Here is a 19680-nt window from a genome sequence, read left to right on the forward strand (position 1 = left end):
ACCCTGATCCACAAAATGGGGACAAATAATACCGATGTTAGGGGGCTGACGGAGGAGGGGGACAGTCTAGGCACAGTTCCCAAGACAGTGGCTGGCATGTAACAGACACTCAGCAAAGGGAATGTACCAAGGCTACTAGACTCAGAGTGTTGCAAGGACATCATACCATTGGGGTAAAAAAAAAAAACACTGCCTCTTCTGCTATGCAACATGCAGGGAATTTATGGGTGCTAACAGTACATGAGGGGTGCCAACTTGCATTCAAAACCCGCAGCTATCTGCTACATTTCTGTTTCCGTGATCATAACTGCAACTCTCAGGTAGAGGGAGAGAGAGAAATGCACCTCTTGTTTTTTTCAGATCTGGAAACTGAGGCCTGGGCAGCCCATCTGTTGAGTAACTAGAGAGAAATGGTTTCAGGAAACTGAGACTTTTTTTTTTTTTTGTATTTTTCTGAAGCTGGAAACGGGGAGAGACAGTTAGAGAGACTCCCGCATGCGCCCGACCGGGATCCACCCGGCACGCCCACCAGGGGCGACGCTCTGCCCACCAGGGGGTGATGCTCTGCCCCTCCGGGGTGTCGCTCTGCCGCAACCAGAGCCACTTTAGCACCTGGGGCAGAGGCCAAGGAGCCATCCCCAGCGCCCGGGCCATCTTTGCTCCAATGGAGCCTCGGCTGCGGGAGGGGAAGAGAGAGACAGAGAGGAAGGGGGAGGGGTGGAGAAGCAAATGGGCGCCTCTCCTATGTGCCCTGGCCAGGAATTGAACCCGGGTCCCCCGCACGCCAGGCCGACGCTCTACCGCTGAGCCAACCGGCCAGGGCCAAAACTGAGACTTATTAATTCATTCATTCATTCATTCAGCGGGTCTTCATTCATCACTGGGCATCTCCTGCAGGCCAGGCCCTGCCCACTTGCTTCCACAGCAGCCAGTGAAGCAGGCTGAGCCAGGTGGGAACTGAGCGGAGCTCACCACAAACCGGTCGCTGTCCCCCGGCATGGCAGAGTGGCTCAGAGAAGAGGGCAGGGAGTTGCCATGTGTCAAATGCCTTCTGCGACCTCAGGGCGCCTTGTCCGGTGTAATCCCAGGAGCGTGCAAGCCAGGCCGGCTTCCTTCTGTCAGCTGACCGATGAGACACAGAGATGGGAGGTGAAGTGGCCGGAACGGTGCCGCGCAGGCAGGGTGCCACGGAGGAAAGGTTAGCGCCTGGGTCGTCTGGGGACCGTGGTTTCCCCCGTGCCGCAAAGGCGGGCTGGCAGCCACTTCTCTGCTATAACCCAGCCTGGTGTGAAGGCCATATTTCCAGGTGGGCTGTTGGGGCCAGGCTCCCAACCAAGACAGCTGGTAACATCTTGCCGAGTTCCCAGGGAAGCCCCGTGACCTTTCCCTCCCTGAGCCTGTTACGTCCTGGCTCTTCATTTGTTTGCTTCTGGTCTCCATTTCTCATTTCCAGGGTGGCCCCTGCCAGCGGGCACGTCCGCGTTTTTCTAGCAGCCTGAGGTTTGGCTGTCCCCGTGTCCTCCCCAGACATGGGGCCAAGTGGCCTGGCGTGTGCAGAGGGAAACGTGTAGTCCCAACTCTCCGCCAAGTTCGAAAGGCAGCAGCTGCATCCACACAGCCTGAGGCTGTGACCCTGGACCCTGTCACTGTCACTAGTTAATGAGCATTTCCCCTCCATGGGCCGGCAGATGTGGAGAGGGTTGGCTGAGACAGGCGTGGGAACAGAAACCGCGTGACCGGGCCAGATCGTTTGCCGGCAAGACGAATGCCGCCCCTATAGGACCTTGGGGTCTGCTGATCAAGGCGGAGCTTGGGGCTTCCTGTGCCACCTTGGAACCCGAGGACTTGGGTTCAAATCCTAGCTCAGCCACTTCTTGGTTCTTCAACATTTGGTAAGTTAATCAACCACTTTGCCTTGGTTTCCTCATCTGTGAAGCGGGAATAATGAGAGCACCCGCCTCAAAGGGGTGGCTCTGGGGATGAAATGTAAGTGCTTAGTCAGTGCTCAGAAACCACTATCTGCTCTTTCCTGGTCGCCTGCCACGCCCTGCATCCCCGATCTTCCTCCCACTCTGCGCCTGTGCCTCCCAGGTACTAGTCAAGGCCACCATCTCGCTCTGCCAGCCCTGGCTGGCTGTCTTTTTTTTTTTTTTTGTATTTTTCTGGAGCTGGAAACGGGGAGAGACAGTCAGACAGACTCCCGCATGCGCCCGACTGGGATCCACCCAGCACGCCCACCAGGGGCGACGCTCTGCCCACCAGGGGGCGATGCTCTGCCCCTCCGGGACGTCACTCTGCTGTGACCAGAGCCACTCTAGTGCCTGGGGCAGAGGCCAAGGAGCCATCCCCAGCGCCTGGGCCATCCTTGCTCCAATGGAGCCTCGGCTGCGGGAGGGGAAGAGAGAGACAGAGAGGAAGGAGGGGGGGTGGATAAGCAAATGGGCGCTTCCCTATGTGCCCTGGCCGGGAATCGAACCCGGGTCCCCCGCACGCCAGGCCGACGCTCTACCGCTGAGCCAACCCTGGCTGGCTGTCTTAAGGTGACTCTCCATCTTCTTGTGCCTCTCGATGCTTCTACAGTTGAATTTGCAACCCGCATCACATGAGCTACATAGAACATCTACTCTGGGTTCGGGGTGCAAAACGAGAAAGAGGAAGCCAGCCTCTTTCCCAGGCTCGGCGACGCTAGAAACACCAGTGAGATAAACCTGGTGTCCTGCCCGGTGGTCCAAGTGCCCAAACAGCACCCCCCCCCGCCCCTGGGGTTTTCCCTGGAGGGTCTGGGAGCAGGGGAAATGTTGCAAAATTTTTAACAACGCAGAGGGACCCGGAGGAATCTGAATGGACCTCAGCCGCCATGCTGGAGCACGGGGCACTCGGGGTGGGAGGGGCTCAGGGTAGTAGCTCCTGACCAACTGGCAAGGAAGTGGTTTAACAATTGGCATTGCAGCACAGATGGGGTCTGGGTCTATGGCGCCCAGATGGGAAGGCCTGATGCTGAGCCATTGCCTATGAGGAGGGGGGGAGGGGAGGAAGGGGTCCTGTTCTCTTTTCATGACCAGCTGGTGGAGGGTTAGGAGAATTAAGTGGCCTCTCAGGGCTAGAAGGGTGAGCTGGTGCTAATGATGTTGACTTTGCCATCAAACCACCCACTCCCGAGTTTTGGCATCTCGAAGGAGTTTTTAACCTCCAACAAACTTGGTTATTCTGTGAAATGAGGGCAGGAAACACACACACAAGCTGTGTAAGGGTCAGCGTTATGGGAAGCACCTTGTATAGGGTTTAGCCGGGGAAGTGGGAGCCAGTGTTCCAATAATCCGAGCTCTCCTCAGCCCTGAGGCCGACGCTCGGACTAACTGAACTATCCTTAGCGCCAGGGGCTGCCACTTAAACCGTTTGAGCCATCGGGGCGGAATGACTCTGGAAAGTTTTAGGAGGAGCCGCGTGACAAGGTCTGTGTGACCAGAAGGTAGTGAGCTCGAGGGACGGAGGAGACAAGCTCTTGTGAAACAGAGACTGATGCTTGGACTTTGCTCCCAAGGGCTCAAGAAAGCTAAGTAGAGAAGAAACCCCATTAGCAGAGCTTAGCAGAGAGCATTTCATTTGCTCTCTAGCCCGGCACCTCCCTGCTCGCCCCTCCCCAACTTCTACCCTGTCCTCCCTTTGTTTTGTTTTGTTTTTTTTTGGGGGGGGTTTGTATTCTTCTGACGCTAGAAACGGGGAGAGACAGTCAGACAGACTCCTGCATGCGCCCGACCGGGATCCACCCGGCACGCCCACCAGGGGGTGACGCTCTGCCCACCAGGGGGCGATGCTCTGCCCCTCCGGGGCGTTGCTCTGCCGCGACCAGAGCCACTCTAGCGCCTGGGGCAGAGGCCAAGGAGCCATCCCCAGCGCCCCGGCCATCTTTGCTCCAATGGAGCCTTGGCTGCGGGAGGGGAAGAGAGAGACAGAGAGGAAGGAGAGGGGGAGGAGTGGAGAAGCAGATGGGCGCTTCTCCTGTGTGCCCTGGCCGGGAATCGAACCCGGGACTTCTGCACACCAGGCCGACGATGCTCTACCACTGAGCCAACCGGCCAGGGCCCCTGTCCTCCCTTTGTATATACACAGTAACTCTGTGAAGGAAGTGTAGGTAGGTGTTTTCCAGGGGCAGGCTGTGTATCACCTGGTACCCAGCCCAGGGCCCTTGCCCAGAGATGCTCACGAGGTCAAGAAGCAGCCACAGATGTTATTACAGCCAGGAGCACCTCCTCAACCCTGGAAGTTGAAACGGGAAGACATAGCCCTGGCTTGGCTTGAGTAGAGTCACTCACCCCCCGTTGCTTTCTCTGCCACAGCCAGCTGCCACGAAGCACTGATGGTCCTGGTGAGCCAGCCGTCCCTTTAGACACTGCCCAGCGACTGCGTGGTGACAACCTCCCTTTAGAAACCAAGGCCCTGAGAGCGGAATTGAAGGGGTGTTTGCTGAGCCCGCCTGTCTGTCGCCTGGGCTCCCCGCAGTGTGTGACGCTGGGGCCTGGGCCTGCCCCGCTTGGGTCCGTGTGGGCCAAAGGGCCGGTGCCCCGTTGCCTGGCTGCCGTCTGGTTTTCTCTGACGTTGCCAAGGACTGGCTGCTCACAGCTGGTGCTGGGTCCGTTCTGGAGACGCCTCTTCAATGTTTGAACATGTTGTCATGGCTAGAGCATTTGGGTCTTTCTTGACATCTTGACACCATTCTCAGAACCTCTGGGGCGCCCCATTCCCCCTCCCTACTGTCTCTAGGGGAAGGTGGGATTGCAGAGGACGTCAGAAAAACACCACAAGGGACCTTTAATGTCCTGGTTGGCTGGTTTTGCTTAAAGACAGCTGGAGCAATTCTAACCAGACTGGATGACGTGAGGCTGGATGGCCCCGTTCAGTGCCTGGGGAAACAGCCCCCACCACCGGACTGGAAGGATGGAGACACTCTCCTACCCTCACCACGAAGCCCAAAGGCAAAAACCAAACAAACAAAAAAAAAATCACATTGCTTCTAGGCAGTAGCCATGGAAACCTTTCATTGTTATGGACAGCCTACCACTGAAACAGAGCCCCTAGTTTTTTGCTTCCTGGAGGGGTGACGTAGAGTGCCCCCATCTCCCTCCCCCCCTTACTGTTTCACCGCCTTGCCCCAGGCCAGAGCTTGGGGACCCGCATCCTCTCAGATCACCCTGCTCTTGGTGGATGCCAAGGCAAGAGCCCTGGAGAGGGAAAGCAAAGAGATGAGCTGGGACGGTTGATGACATCCAGCAGCCCCAGTGGGAGACAGGAGGGCAGGGGCAAGCTGTCACTGTCATTGGGAGGCATAAAGAGCATTCAGGAGGCGGCGCCCACATCTGCATGCCATCCGACGACAGGCGTCATTCATCCCTGTTCCTATTCTGGAAGTGGGGCCTTAATTAGGCAGGAAGAGGTTTCTCACACAGCAACCCTCAGAGCTGCTGGTTTCTTTGCCATCTGGACGGATGGTCCCCTCCACCGTGACAACAGCGGTGGGTGTCATTCACAAGGTCCCCCAGCTCCACCCCGGGACCTGGGGAAACCTGAAGGGCTTTTGTCTTCCCTAAAGGAGTGAGATTTTGCCTGTGTTGATGGACACAAGAACTGGGGCTCATGCTGAGGTTCCCCTGAAGGTGATGCCCAGGCCTGTGGTAGCCAGGACTGTCCTTAGGGTCACTTTTCAGTTTTTAGTGACCCAGCCACAAAATATCACAGAAAAAAAGCCCCAGAGTGGAGTATATGAAGACCTGGGTGAAAATTTTAGGACGCATACAATGGGGATAATGATGTCTACGTTTGCGCAATGCGTGTGATCCCTTTGGGAGGTTCTTGTGACATTACAGATGTGATATGACTTAATTATACAGCTCTCAACAGGCATTAAGGATCAAATCCAACAAACGTTTATTGAGCAACTGCTGTGTGCTATGCACCACTCCTGGCACTGGGATGGACACAGAGGAACAAAACACAGCCCCTGCCCTTGGCAAGCTGACAGTCTAAGAACGGCCATAGGACAAGTGCACAGTAACTATAATACAAGGCAGAATATGGTAAGTGCCATGAGAAAGGTACAAATAAAGTGCTACGGTGGTTCAGCAGAGGGAGAGTGAGGTCCCAGTGGTTGGTAAGTCAGGGAGGGCTTCATGGAAGAGATGGTTTCTGCATGGGCCTTGAAGGAAACAGAAGAGAGCGTTCCAGGAGGCGAGAACATTCCAGGAGGTGAGAACAGCAAGACCAAAGGCACAGAGACAGGAAAACCGGGCACCCCTTCCGGGAACAACGACGGCTGCAGGGGACAAGGGGGACTTACTGGGTAGGGAGGGTCTGTCATGTCAGGATGACGACTTCTGCATGTTATTTTGTGGGCCAGGGGAACTCTGAAAAGTTTGTGAATGGCTGGAGGTAAAAAGCACGATACATGGTCAGGACGAACCGGAGGGAGCCCAGGAGAGGAGCCCACTGCTGGAGTGGCCCCACGTGGCAGAGAGCCCAGGCCAGGCCAGGCCAGGGCTGGTGGGAAGGAGTTGCAGGGAAATGTGTGGAGATAGACAGCTTCAGGGTTTCAGAACTGGGCGGTCGAGAGGCTGACATGTCTTCCAACAGGAAAGGAGGGATCGTGGAGGAAGGGGAGGCAGAGACGGGCAACGTGGCTTCAGGTGTGTTGAGTTTGTGGCGCTGCGGGAGTAGGTAGGGTGAATGTGGACAAGGGACGTGCTGTCCAAGCCTGGAAGCTGGGGGGAGGAGCTGGGCGGCAAGGAAGGGGGGAGAGTGGACCGAAAGGAAGGGGCAGAGCCGCGGATGGAGAGGGTGGGAGGGGCCACACGAGGGTGAACGTCAGTGTCATGGGCAGGGAGGGGAGAGGGAAGTCACGCTCGGGTCTGCCTTGGCCCCTTTTCCGGTTAAGGTAAGGGCGTCAATAAATAAACCATCCATCCATACATACATAAATAAATAAATACATAAATAAGTGACAGAGCAGCGTTGGGAAGAGAGGAAAGCCACAGAAACTTGGCATCCTGGAGCCCAAGGGGACAGGGAGTGTCCACGAGGGGTCACTGTGGAGCCAAGTGGGACGTGGAGGGCTGGGTGGTGAGAAATGGCCTTCCGGGGTGGCTCCACGGAGGGCGCCAGGGGCCCGGAGGCCAGGGGGGGCTCAGGAGGAAAGGCCTAGAGACCCCGCCCAGGTTGCGGGGGTTGAGAAGGAGGAGAGGGCAGGAGCCAAGGAGCCGCAGGAGCCAGGATGGGCAGGACGGGCAGGATGAGTGTGTGTGAGTGGGCGGGGTGGATGGAGGCTGCAGAGGAGCGGGAGAAGGTGTCAGGGGAAAGGTCCTTGGTGTGAGGGTGGATGTTGCTTCCGTAGAAATGGAAGCAGGTGAAGGGGGGAAGGGAGAGATCAAGAGATTTTGCAGAGATGCCTCATGTCAGCCGGTTCCGTTTCTCCAGGGAGAGGCACACTGTAGGGTCCTTCAGGGCTTAAGGAGAATGGAGAAGGTCCGAGGGGTTCAGGGTGGGAGACAGGGCAAGCGGGGACTGACTGAGGGTCTGCAGGAGGTGACTGAAAGGGCCCAGGGTAGCTGTGTCCACTGGTATGACAGGATCAGGGGACAGGGGACAGGCCGGGACTCCCCCACCACAGCCAGTGTAGGCCAGAGGCTGCATTGGAATGTCACTCAAACTGGGCTCTACGGAGGCAGAGGAGGAGGGGCCCCTCCTGGCTGTGCCCACCCGGCTGCAGGAGGGTGAGCAGTGAGGGGAAATCGAGGCCCCGGGACTCCTGCCAGCCCACGGCCAAGCACTGTGGCAGCACAGGACACGTGAGCTGGGGGACGGTGACACGTGGGTTGTCCTGGGCCCCCGGCCTCTCTCCTGGGGGAACCCAGAGGCAGGCTATGAGGGCCTGTCCACTTCAATGCCAAGGAACCAGGACGAGACAGAAAGAAAACCATGCTTCCCAGAGCACTCCGGTCCCTGCACTCCTAGGGGCAGGTGGACGGAGCTCAGCGCCAGCTCTAGGGCCCGACGTCAGGGCTCATCGCCGGAACGTTCCAGAATCCAAGACCTTGGCTCATTCACGGAGGGCCTGCTGGCAATCCTGCCTATCCCCCACGGCTCCGCAAGGTTCAGAAATGAAAACATCTCCCAGGGCCTCTGAGATCCTCCAGATGAAAGGCTCTGGAAAAGTGTAAAATACGATGCTAATTATCTCCACTTCTCGTGACGGAGTCCAAACCCCTCGGTCCCCACAGCGGCCGTTAGGGCTGGCGCTTTCTTAAATATTCATTCTGCAACGCACACCCTGTGTCTCAGACTCGAGTGTCCACAGGAACAACAAGAAAAAGCAACGCAGAGATGCAGAACGGCGATCGCGGTTTGGAGCCGGGGTGTCCGCGTGTGGGGTTAATGGTTCCGAATATCCTCGACTGGCTTCCCGTCAGCCATTAATTAGGAGCTCATGTCCTGTTCCAAATTGCCATTGATTAATCACGTCCGGTCTCATGCTGGGGAACAGATCTTGATTACTTTTCTTAACTCCCTTCACCTTCAAGATAATGGTTTTGTTTTTTTTTTACTTATCTTCAAATATGTTTTAAAACACTGTTACTAATCAGGCAAGAAAACACATCTAACACACCAAGCTGGCTAGTGCTTGTCTGTACGTGACCTGTGATTCTAGCCCCTAAGTTCCTGGCATCGAGCCCAAATTACTTCCCCAACCCCCCCCCCCCCCCCCCGGGGGAAGATTATGTCCAGTATTTGGATACTGTATTTGGCTTTAGGTTAAAAAAAAAAATCTTAACTATTTATCTTAATAAAGGGAAAATGAATTTGGCGAAATTCTACAATCGTTGCCCCGGGTGGGGTGGGGGTGGGGGGACGAGGGAAGTGGGAACCTCTCTCTGCAGACTTGGAAACCTCGTGTTGGAGCTCCATGCTGGCTAGTGTGACCATCGGGAGAGGAGGGTGACAAGAAGGGTTGCGGACACAGCAGCCTGTCCTCAGAGGCCCCGTGGAGGGCACAGTGCAGAAAGCAAACAGCGCGCTTGCCGAGGACGGAGCTGAACGTCTCGTGTCCTCTTAGGTCCCATGTTTTGGGGCTTTGGTGGCACCCAGAAAGGCAATGATGTGTATTTTAAAAAGGATGACATTTATCTTTGCAGTGCTCTTGCAAGCTTTCTCTGTGGCTTCCCTGGTGACGGGAGGGGACAGTCAAGTCCCTCATGTGACATTCTAACAGGGCGGGAAGGAGGCTGACTCTGAGGATGACATCCCACAGTCCCTTCCTCCTTTGTTAGTTAGACTCAGGTTGCCTTAGAAAACACCCGCGGCAACCAGGTTTTGGCCCCTTCTGTCTTATTCTGTGGGTGGCGTGCCGACCCTTGGTTGCAATTTTTTAGAAAGACAAGATTTGTAACTCCCCAGGTCTTTACGGTCATCTGCCTGCTATGTCCCAGGTTCTGGGTGGTTCTCGCTGGTTCTTGCTAAGCCAGGTATCAGCTGTCCATCGGGGCTTCTCTGGTCTCCTCACCGTAGCTACGGAGGCCTGTCTGGGACAGGAGGGTCAACCACGTTTCAGTGCTTGAGCATTTAAACTCTGTGTTCGGGGGGAAGGCCATCAGCTCGGGCGTGGCCTCTGCTTCTTGGGGTCCTTGTGCTCCTTGGCCCAGCGGGACGCTTCAACATCCCTCTCCTCCGTGAACAGCACTGTTTCAGACTGGAGTCAAGTTGTGCCCTCTGGGTCTTGACTCACCCAGAATCCATGTCTGTCAGAGGCTGGAGGCAGCTGCCAAACAGTTGGCTCTCCATTCGTCCATGAGCCCAAAGGTCCCTCCAACCCAGGAGGCTGTTTCGTCACCCAATATCATGGGACTGGCTTTTTTTTTCATGTCGAGTCCTTCTGCCCCCAAAGATGGACCGAGTCTCAATTCTGATGGGCTCTCCACACCTTCTTCCTGTGGCTTTATCTGCCTAACGCTAGATGAACACCACACAGTTATAAATACTCAGGTCAATATATATATGCAGGTATAGATATATATATTCTGGTCACTGTTTTACACTTCCACAAAGAAAACCGCTAGCCTGCTTTGTTCTATAGTTTGTCCCACCCTGACTCCCATCTGCCTGTGGTGTAGCTGGCAGGGAACGTGAGCCACCAAGTCCCGCTGGGTGCCCACTTACGTGGCACCGTCACACTGGCCGACAGTCAGTTTCAAAGCCCCCTGTTCATGCAGGCTCTTGAGGGCCTTGAACTCCAGGGGCATGGTGTGGGGGCTGGCCTGGGAGGTGTAGCCATACTTGAGGCTGTCGTAATAATGGTACTTGACGGGGTTCTGGTTCTGATCGAGTGGGAAGGGCCAGAAACCGTAGAGGTAGATCTGGTTGCAGAAGCGTGTGGCCAGGGTGTACATCAAGAGGCCGGTGGTGGGTCTTTTGATATGGATTTTGTTGGTCAGCCAGTATCTGAAAGAAGAAGAAGAAAAAAAGTCACAAAAAAAACAAAACAGGAAACAGGAGTGTATGAGTGACCCTTTCCTGCCCTCCCGGAGCTGTAGAGACCAGCTGAGCAACTGTGTCCTAGTTCCCACACAGATGACTGACAACCACCACGTATTAAGCAAGGAGGCTGCCCCTTATAAGCTGTGTGCTTCCACATACACGAGTCCGTGGAAACTAAGACAAGCCTCTAAGTAGATATGAACACAGAAATGTGACTCAGAGACAAAAAGTGGCTTGCCCAAGGTCACCCAGCTGGCAATGTGCAGAAGCAGACTCCCCCCCTAGGCTTTCTGATTAGAAGTCCGTGTCCTTTTCGCTCGATAATGTGGCCCAAATAGACTCAGGGCAGCTGGGGAGCGCAGCTGGTCTAACGGACCGTCCAGGACTTCCCCTGGTTATCACCAGCTAACACGAAGGAGGTGCTGGACGCAGGCGGAAGGTTGGGGAGACGAGGGCGCAGGAGGCCTGGTGCCGAGCTTGGGATGCTCTCAGGAAAGGAGTCCTCCCTGAGATCATCTCAGGACTCTGCATTCAGTGGGGGCTAAGCTGAGCTTGGGAGGACCCCCGGGAGGGGGCACATCCCAGGAGAGTGCTTGGAGGGAGGAGGAAGAGCAAGAGGAGCAGCAGCTGCTGTGAGGGATCTGCCACGCATCCTGGCAAAGTGCTCATCCTCTTTGGCCCCACCGTCTCCGGTGGCGGGGAGTTCTGCCCCTCCCAAGTGGGCGCATTGCACGTGCAGTTCCAACCCAGGGCCGGTTGGCCCAGGCTGCCCACTGGCGTCATCTGGAACTTCCAGAGCGCTGATGCCTGGGTCTGACCTCCAGGTGTAGCCTGAACACAAAATTTTAAAAACATCCTCCAGTGATGGAAGTATAAAGCCAACTCTATGAACCTTCCTCTGACTGGTAGGTCGTTTGGTCAAAGGAAGCCAAGAGTGGCACATATTTAGATTAAAAAGGGGGGAAAATAGTAAGCATAGGGAATAATCATATAGAGTTTTGAAGATAATTGGGTGAGGAGAAGTTCTCTAGCCCAGTTGGCCTGACAGGGGATGTAACTAAGTAAGCTGTGGTGGGTATAAGGAAGACAGTAAGGAGTGGTGGGGACTGTGGCATCTGAAGGGGGAGGCAGTTTTACTTTTGTCCAGGATGGTGGTGCCAGATTTTCTGTTTTTCTATCAAGAATATCAGCAATCTGGACTTTTTTAGACTGACCACGTGGTGGCTCAGTGGATAGAGTGTCAGCTTGGAATCCAGGTTTGAAACCCCAAGGTTGGCGGCTTGAGTGTGGGCCCATTGGGCTTGAGTACAGGCTCACCAGCTTGAGCGCACGGTTGCCAGATTGGGTGTGGGTTCATAGACATGACCCCATGGTTGCTGGCTTGAGCCCAAAAGTCACTGGATTGAAGCCCAAGGTCTCTGGTTTGAGTCCATGATCGCTGATTTGAGTCCAAGGTTTCTGGCTTGAGCAAAAGGTCACTGGCTTAGCTGGAGCCCCCCACCCGCAGGTCAAGGCACATATGAGAAAGCAATCAATGAATAACTAGTGACACAACTATGCGTTAATGCTTGTCATCTCTTGCTTCCTTTCTGTCTGTCCCTATCTGTCTGCCCCCCCCAGTAAAAAAAATAAATAAAAAGAAAAAAAGAAATCTGGATTTTTAAAATGTAAATTCTCCAATTTTTTTTTTTTTTGCATTTTTCTGAAGCTGGAAATAGGGAGAGACAGTCAGACAGACTCCCGCATGCGCCCGACCGGGATCCACCCGGCACGCCCACCAGGGGGCGACGCTCTGCCCACCAGGGGGCGATGCTCTGCCCATCCTGGGCGTCGCCATGTTGCGACCAGAGCCACTCTAGCGCCTGGGGCAGAGGCCACAGAGCCATCCCCAGCGCCCGGGCCATCTTTGCTCCTATGGAGCCTTGGCTGCGGGAGGGGAAGAGAGAGACAGAGAAGAAGGCACGGCGGAGAGGTGGAGAAGCAAATGGGCGCTTCTCCTATGTGCCCTGGCCGGGAATCGAACCCGGGTCCTCCACACGCTAGGCCGACGCTCTACCGCTGAGCCAACCAGCCAGGGCCATCCAAATTTTTAAATGTTGGCAATTAATTAAAAAAAAAAAAAACAAAAAAAAAACTTCTAAGAACACCGCGTGAGGCCCTATTGGATGAGACTGAGAGACATGGGTCTGTGGGCCATACAGGGGTCGCCTGGACTGAACTTGTCCTCTCTCTGGTAACAGAGGAAACCATAGGGGTCCAGGGTGGCTTGCCCGCAGAGTCGAACTTCTCAGGCAGCTGGTCAGATAGCACTCAGGTGACCTGCCGCTTCTTGGACCTTTTCACCCTGTGGTGACTCTGGGGGAGTCAGGGCTGGGGGTGAGCCGGCTACAGATGCCGCTGACACCATCCAGGGACATGCGAGCCACCGGGCAGTGTCCTTGAGTGATTGCGTCTCCCTGATGCTTCACACCCCAAGCCCATTCAAGCCCGAACACTGGCCACATGCCATGTTAGGGACTTGTGGTTTGTTTTCTGATAGCAAGGCCTCGGCAGGGGAAGGCTTTCGGGAAGGAATTTTCTTTTGCAGGCGCTCATGCTGTGCTCAGAGAGGGGGAGGGAAGAGTTTAATCAGTGGTGAAACATGCAAGGAGCTCATAGGTGGGTCTGAGGTTTTACAGACACAGGCTGTGCCCTCCCCACACATGCCTTTCCCTCCCATGTCCCCTTGGTGAACTCTTCCCACCCCGCTCCCCCCAAGCTAAGCACGTACATCATGTCTTCCTGGAAATGTTCCCTTTGTTCTACCTTCTTCTTTCCAGCTCAAACTGACTTAATCACTTCCATGTTATTATTAGTATGAGCTTTGTTTCTCCATCTCCTTCTCCCAATGTGCTTATCAGCCTGGCTGACACTCCATTACTGTGTGGGCTGGCCTCCTGCACAAAATCTCCCCCAGAGCAGGGGATCCAAAGGCGTCTGGCTCAGTGCCTGGTGCAGCCAGGGCTCTGTGGCCAAGAGAGTAGCACTCAGCAAATACTCCATGTGCTCTCCTGCATTTCCCAGAACCCCTTGTCATTGGGCTGGGGTCACGTGACCAGTTCCAGCCAATAAGCTTTGACCGCGAATGCATCTCTTCTGTAGCTCAAGAGCAGGTCCTCTGCTTTCTCTCCTCCCGACTGGGAGAACTTCAAAGCCTTCTGTAACTATGGCTTCAGCTTATGATGGACAAATCCTCAATCTCTGAATCTCTGGCTGGAAGAGAGTCCCTGCCAAGACACGGTACTTTGCAAGAATGGGAAATGAACTTCTGATGTGCTAACCCATGAGGGTTCTAGGTGTTGTTACTGCAGCAGAGCCTAGAATTGATCACCCTGACTTGTCTTGCGCCGAGTAAATGTTTGACTCCGACAGAAGTGAAAAATGAGAAGAAGCAGTTGAGGAGAAAGGAGGGAAGTGAGCAGTGCATGCTGCTTAGTAGCTATGCCTGGCTGGGCTAGGAACAGGGGCGCCAGCCACTCAGATCTGGTGCCAGGCTTTTCTGTTTTTCTTTTTTTTTTTGTATTTTTCTGAAGCTGGAAACGGGGAGAGACAGTCAGACAGACTCCCTCATGCGCCCGACCGGGATCCACCCAGCAAGCCCACCAGGGGCGACGCTCTGCCCACCAGGGGGCGATGCTCTGCCACGACCAGAGCCACTCTAGCGCCTGGGGCAGAGGCCAAGGAGCCATCCCCAGCGCCCAGGCCATCTTTGCTCCAATGGAGCCTTGGCTGCTGGAGGGGAAGAGAGAGACAGAGAGGAAGGGGGGAGATAGAGAAGCAAATGGGCGCTTCTCCTATGTGCCCTAGCCGGGAATCGAACCCGGGTCCCCCACTGTTTTTCTTTTTTAAAGTGAGAGAAGGGGAGATAGAGAGACAGATTCCCACATGTGCCCTGACTGGGATCCATGTGGCAACCCCGTCTGGGGCTGATGCTCTGCCCATTTTAGGGCCATGCTCACAAATGAGCTATTTTTAGTGCCTGAGGCAGAAACTCCATGGAACCATCCTTAGCATCTGGGGCCGATGTACTTGAACTAATCATGCCATGGCTGCAGGAGGAGGAGAGAGAGAGAGAGACAGAGAAGGCAGAAGGGGAGGGGAGGAGAAGCAGATGGTCACTTCTCCTGTGTGCCCTGGGAATAGAACCCAGGACTCCCATATGCTGGGTCTGATGCTCTACCACAGAGCCAACTGGCCAGGGCTGGCGCCACCCTGAATCACTCCCTGGGAAAGGTGTCAACAGCAAATGAGGCTCCAGGATAAATGGATGGGACTTACTTTTTTCCTGTCCTGCTGCCACCAGTAAACAAGAACCCCTGAGATGTCTGATGGGGCCATGGGGCACCATTTAATGGGTAGCTTGGGATAGAGGCTGGCCGATTCCTGCAGGAACCAAATGCTCTTCATTTCCTTTGCATCCCCTTAGTCACCCTGGCCAGTTTAGTGACCCTGCACCTGGCCCCACTCAGAGACTGTTCCTTTCCTTCAGATAACAGCCGAGTGTTCACACGCTAATTAATTTTGCCTTACCAAATGAGGTTAGCCGGGCGCATCTGGGACGTCGTATCGACAATCCACCTTTAATATCTCAGTCTTGAGGTTTTAATTAGAAGGCGAAGTTATCTCAAAGAAGGCAGTAATTATTTTTCAAATTGGTTGCCCCAATTGCCAAGACGATTAAGCGCTGTGCTTTATGAGCTCGGACAGCAGCAATAAGGAGGACTGCCAAGATCATCTCGAAAGCACATCCGTCCTTGTCCCCGGATGCCGGGGCTGGGTACGTGGGAGAAGGGTGGCTGCCAACACTGGAAAGAGAGACCAAAAGGGCTTCCTCTGAGAGGCTAAAAGCACGCCGTGGAATATAGCCCACTTTGTCCTTAAGGAGTGGGAATGGCTCCCAGGTGCTGTTGAGGGGCACTTGGTGGTATTTCCAGCAAGATCAGCAGCAAAGCCAAGAATGGAAGTCCTGGGCTCCTGGGCTCCCATCATCTACATCAGCAGCCCTGGCCGTGCTTTGGGGTCCCACAAGTGCGCTGCTGTCCTTTCCTTGGAAGCGCTGGTTAAGCATCTTTTGTCCTAGGGACAAGGCTGCCAGGCTCTGCAGTAATGATGAGCTGGGGATTTTGTCTCAGAATTTGGGGCTGGAGTGCAGAGCTGGTCTGGCCCGGGGATGCTTGACGCCGATGCATGGTCTGTAGGCTTCCAGTCTTCCCCCACACGAGCCAGGTAACCTCCAGTCTGACCATGCCACCAGAAACCTTCCAACTACTCCTGGAGTCCACAGGATAACATCCGGTGGCCTCAGCTGGGATCGCAAAGCCCTTGAGAACTGGGCCTGAAATCCCTCCCACAACCTGGCAAACACAGTCGCACTGCCACGAGGAACTTCTTGGTTTTTTCCAGGACAACATCACCTCCCATGTCTCCTGACTCGCAACCCCTTCTCATGGTCCCACTTCAATGCCACTTCCTGCAGGAAGCCTTGCTGAACCTCACCGGAGGGTTTTGTATTCCCTTGTGTTGTTCTTTCCCTATAACAGCTTATCCTGCTACACTGTAATTACTTGTTTACTTGTCTTTCTCCTTCCTTATCATTTAAAATTCTGGGAGCAAGTGGATTAACTTTTACACAACGCCAGACCCTAGCATAGCACACACACAAAGTGGGTGCCACTTTGCACATCTTAATCAAGCAGTGCATATAAATGAGCAAGTGAGGGCTAGTGGCTCCCCTTGGGGGCACTGGCAGGGGAGGGGAGCACAGCAGTTCTGTGTGGGAGATCAACCCCCAGAGCACTGGCCTTCCTCCAGACGCTTCCAGGCAGACGCCATGCCTGCACATGTTGAAGGCAGGCTAACGGTATCTGAGACGGCATGTTGCCAGAAGAAAAAAGGAAAAACTTGATGCTGACTACTTGCGGGGTCCCTCCTATAACAGGGTTGCCCCCTCTCTCCCTGGAGAGTTGAGAGAGGGTTGCTCATGCACAAGCCAAGCAGAGACCCAGCTAGACCATTTTTGGGGGGTGAGGGGCGGGGCTTAAACCTTCTGGCTGGATTCTGGAATTTAAACTAATGCCACCCCCACTGAAAAATTATACACAACCTCGTTCATAATGAAAGGAATCCAATTTCAGTCAAAAATCAGATGCCATTTTCCACTGGATTGGCAAAGATAAGAAAATATTTATGTGCCATGCTGGCGAGGTTACGGAAAAACGGACATTTACAATAATCGTAGGTGGGAGGGTAACTTGGCAGTATCTATAAAAATTACCAACACACATATCCGTCTCTCTTTTTAGCCATGACACGTCGAAAGAGCAAGCCTGGCGATGTAGATATGTGTGCAGAAGTCAGAAAAAGACGGTCACTGTAGTACTGGTTATTTTAGAAAAGATCGAGACAACTGCTGTGTTCTCCCAACCCCACCTGCTCGCCCCCTGAATGGCTTCTGCTTACGCAGACGCTGGCCCAGACTCCGTGGAAGGCTAGGAAGCTACGAAAGGAAAATATGGTGCTACCTGTCAATATGGAATAATTTCCAGAATTTAGCAAGGTGTGGTGCTTACAGCATGCTACCTTATGTGCAAAGTGGGATTTTTCTGGAAGGAGACAGAGGAAACCAGTTTAACAAGGCTGCCTCTGTGAGGCAGGCTTGCTCTTCACTTTAAGTCCTCTTGTCCTGTGTGGATGTTTCTTTTTACTATGTGCATTGCTATTTAAAAAAAAGGGGGGGGGGGAGAATCCATTAAAAACAACCCCATGGTGGTCACCATCTGTACCTCAGTTACGCAGACCCCCTCCCAGCTCCAGCAGCTGGCCCAAGGGACACGCTCTTTGTGCTGCAGTGGGCACATCTGGGAGGGGACCCCTCCGACCCTCGCCAGGCTCCCAGCAGCCTCTGCGCCACGCTTAGTCTCTCTCTCCTGGGGCAGCCCTTCCACCCCCATCCCGGTCCTCAGGTGCTTCTCCCCACTGACGGGCAGCAGGGCCTACTTTGCTGACATGCCGCTCCAGCCCTGGCAGGGATGCCTGCTGGATCAGTGCCATCCCTGGGCCTGGGCTCAGCGTTCCTGATGCCTCATTAAGCACCAATTCACAAGGCCTCCTCTGCACTGGGCCTGCGGGCTGGGTGTCTAAATGGGACCGATTTTCTGCCCAAGGGCCACCCTCTCTGTGGGTCACAGCCTTCCCTGTTGTTGTGATTGAATCAGAGCCATTCACTGCCAGCTGCAGACCAGTGTTCCCACTTCCCGTAGCCATGCTCAAGTGCCTGGTGTCCTCCCCCCTTGGTGGCTCACTCCCTTGCCAGCAGCCACCCAGGCGCTGTGCCATGCTGCAGGCTGGCAGAGCCAGAGCCCCTTGGACGCACTGTGCAGGCTGGGGCCGGGGGTAGTAAGGGTGAAGGGCAGGCCTCATGCTCAGGGTTTCTGCACCACGCTGCCCACTCCCTGCAATGCCCGGGCCCAAGAACTGTCTCTGGCGGGGATGAATCTTGACACTACATGGTGGTTAGAGACCGTTGTAACACAGGTGTGCTGAGTTAAAGCACCTGCGTGGGAAAGGTGGCTGGCTTAGCCCAAACGTTCATTCTGTTGGAAGTCATAACCTCCGCTGCCTCCTAGAGTGACCTTATTTGGAGAAGAGGATTCTTTACAGAACTAATCAAGGCAAAAAATGAGGTCATTAAGGCGGTCCCAAATCCGACATGACTGACGTCCTTAAAAGCAGGGGAAATTTGGAGAGAACACGGGTGAGGAGAGTGCCACGTGATTTCTGTAGATTCTCGGCTAGCCCTGCTTTTCTACGGGGAGCATCATGGGCCAAATCTGTGAGACCCCCCAGGGGCAGACACCTTGTTTCATTGATCTCTGCCCAGGCTTGGAGCCCTCTGCGTGCCTGGACATCTTCGCTGAACAAAGGACGATGGCTTTCGTGCTTCTTAAGAGACTTTTTTCTCCCCCAACCCTTCCACTTTGAATTTCTCTGCTGCAGGGGCCCCTCTCCAGCCTGGTACCCCATGATCAATGTGATTCTCCAAGTGGGATTTGACTCAGGAGAGGACAAAATAAAAAGGCCACCGCCGACCTGCCTGACCCCCACTGCCACAACCTAAGGTCGTAGATCCCTCCGCGCGACCACGCCCTCGCTGACGGCTGGGACTGCTCGCCCCTCTGTATTGTCTGGGAGCTAAGTACAGGACGCTGCGTTTGTCCCTGATAAACGTCTTCCTCGGAGATTAGCTCATTGTGTCAGCCTGTCAAAAATAATTGGGATCCAACTCCGAAGCCCTACTGGACCCTGCACCCTACAATGCCCATTGGCCCCAGAGGGAGAGGGCTACTGGGAGAAATCCATCCCAAGGGCCTGAGGCCCCCTCCCCCGACCTCTTTCCTCCCCTTCCTCAAAGCAGAGACCCTCCCAACCCGCCTCTCCTGTGGCATCTCCTCCGGGCAGTTCCTACAAAGCAATAATAGGTTGGATCTCAGGCCTCCCAGCCTGTTTGTTTAAAGGGCTTATTACTGGCGCTTGATGCTATTTTGACAGGTAAGGGTGAGTCCGCTATCAGCTGAAAATAGATGTGGTTACCCGTTCCCCATCAAGGGACCTTTTCTCTCTTTACCAAAGGGCAGGCGTTGTCTTTCTCTTACCCTTCTGACCCCCAAACCACGTAGAGCTTCCTCCTTCCAGGAAGAAACGGCATTTAAGGAGCAGGCGCTAAGTGCGTGAGGTGGCGGTTGCTGCGGCAGCTCCGCTCCGTTGACAGCGATGAAGTGAAGGATGCTGAAGGGACCCGACAGGCCAGCCTCAGGATGGGGGGGGCATGGCCCCTGTGAGGCTGGTGTCCATACGAGCATCACTGTGCTCTGTTGGTCACGGACGTGGCTGACTGCACGGGTCTCTAGGTCCCTGGGTCATTAGTGGCAATGGATTTCCGTGAGCACAGCCACCTTCATGGGACCGGTGCTGGTCACAGGTTTGGGTCCACCTTTATTAGGACCAGAGTCCTTTGTGGGTGGCTTGGAGCGCCTCCCAGGGTCACGCTGACTTATGCTACTGCCCAAGCAAAGAGCATTCCAGCGGCCCTTGGTCAGCGGCGAGGCTGTAAGATGGCCTGTCTCA

At 54.7% G+C, this 19680-nt stretch overlaps 1 protein-coding gene across 1 annotated transcript in view; it reads right to left on the reverse strand.

Moving 5' to 3' along the window:
* Positions 1-9149: 9149 nt before the first annotated feature.
* ST8SIA2 (ST8 alpha-N-acetyl-neuraminide alpha-2,8-sialyltransferase 2) overlaps positions 9150-19680 on the reverse strand; it is a 50202-nt gene continuing 39671 nt past the window's right edge. Inside the window, exon 6 of the mRNA XM_066239082.1 lies at positions 9150-10482. Within this exon, the coding sequence (XP_066095179.1) occupies positions 10197-10482 (286 nt within the window). The 3' untranslated portion in view covers positions 9150-10196. The remainder of the gene's footprint in view (positions 10483-19680) is intronic.

This window comes from Saccopteryx bilineata, chromosome 7 (assembly GCF_036850765.1).
Source record: "Saccopteryx bilineata isolate mSacBil1 chromosome 7, mSacBil1_pri_phased_curated, whole genome shotgun sequence".
In the NCBI taxonomy this organism is placed as follows: Eukaryota; Metazoa; Chordata; class Mammalia; order Chiroptera; family Emballonuridae; genus Saccopteryx; species Saccopteryx bilineata.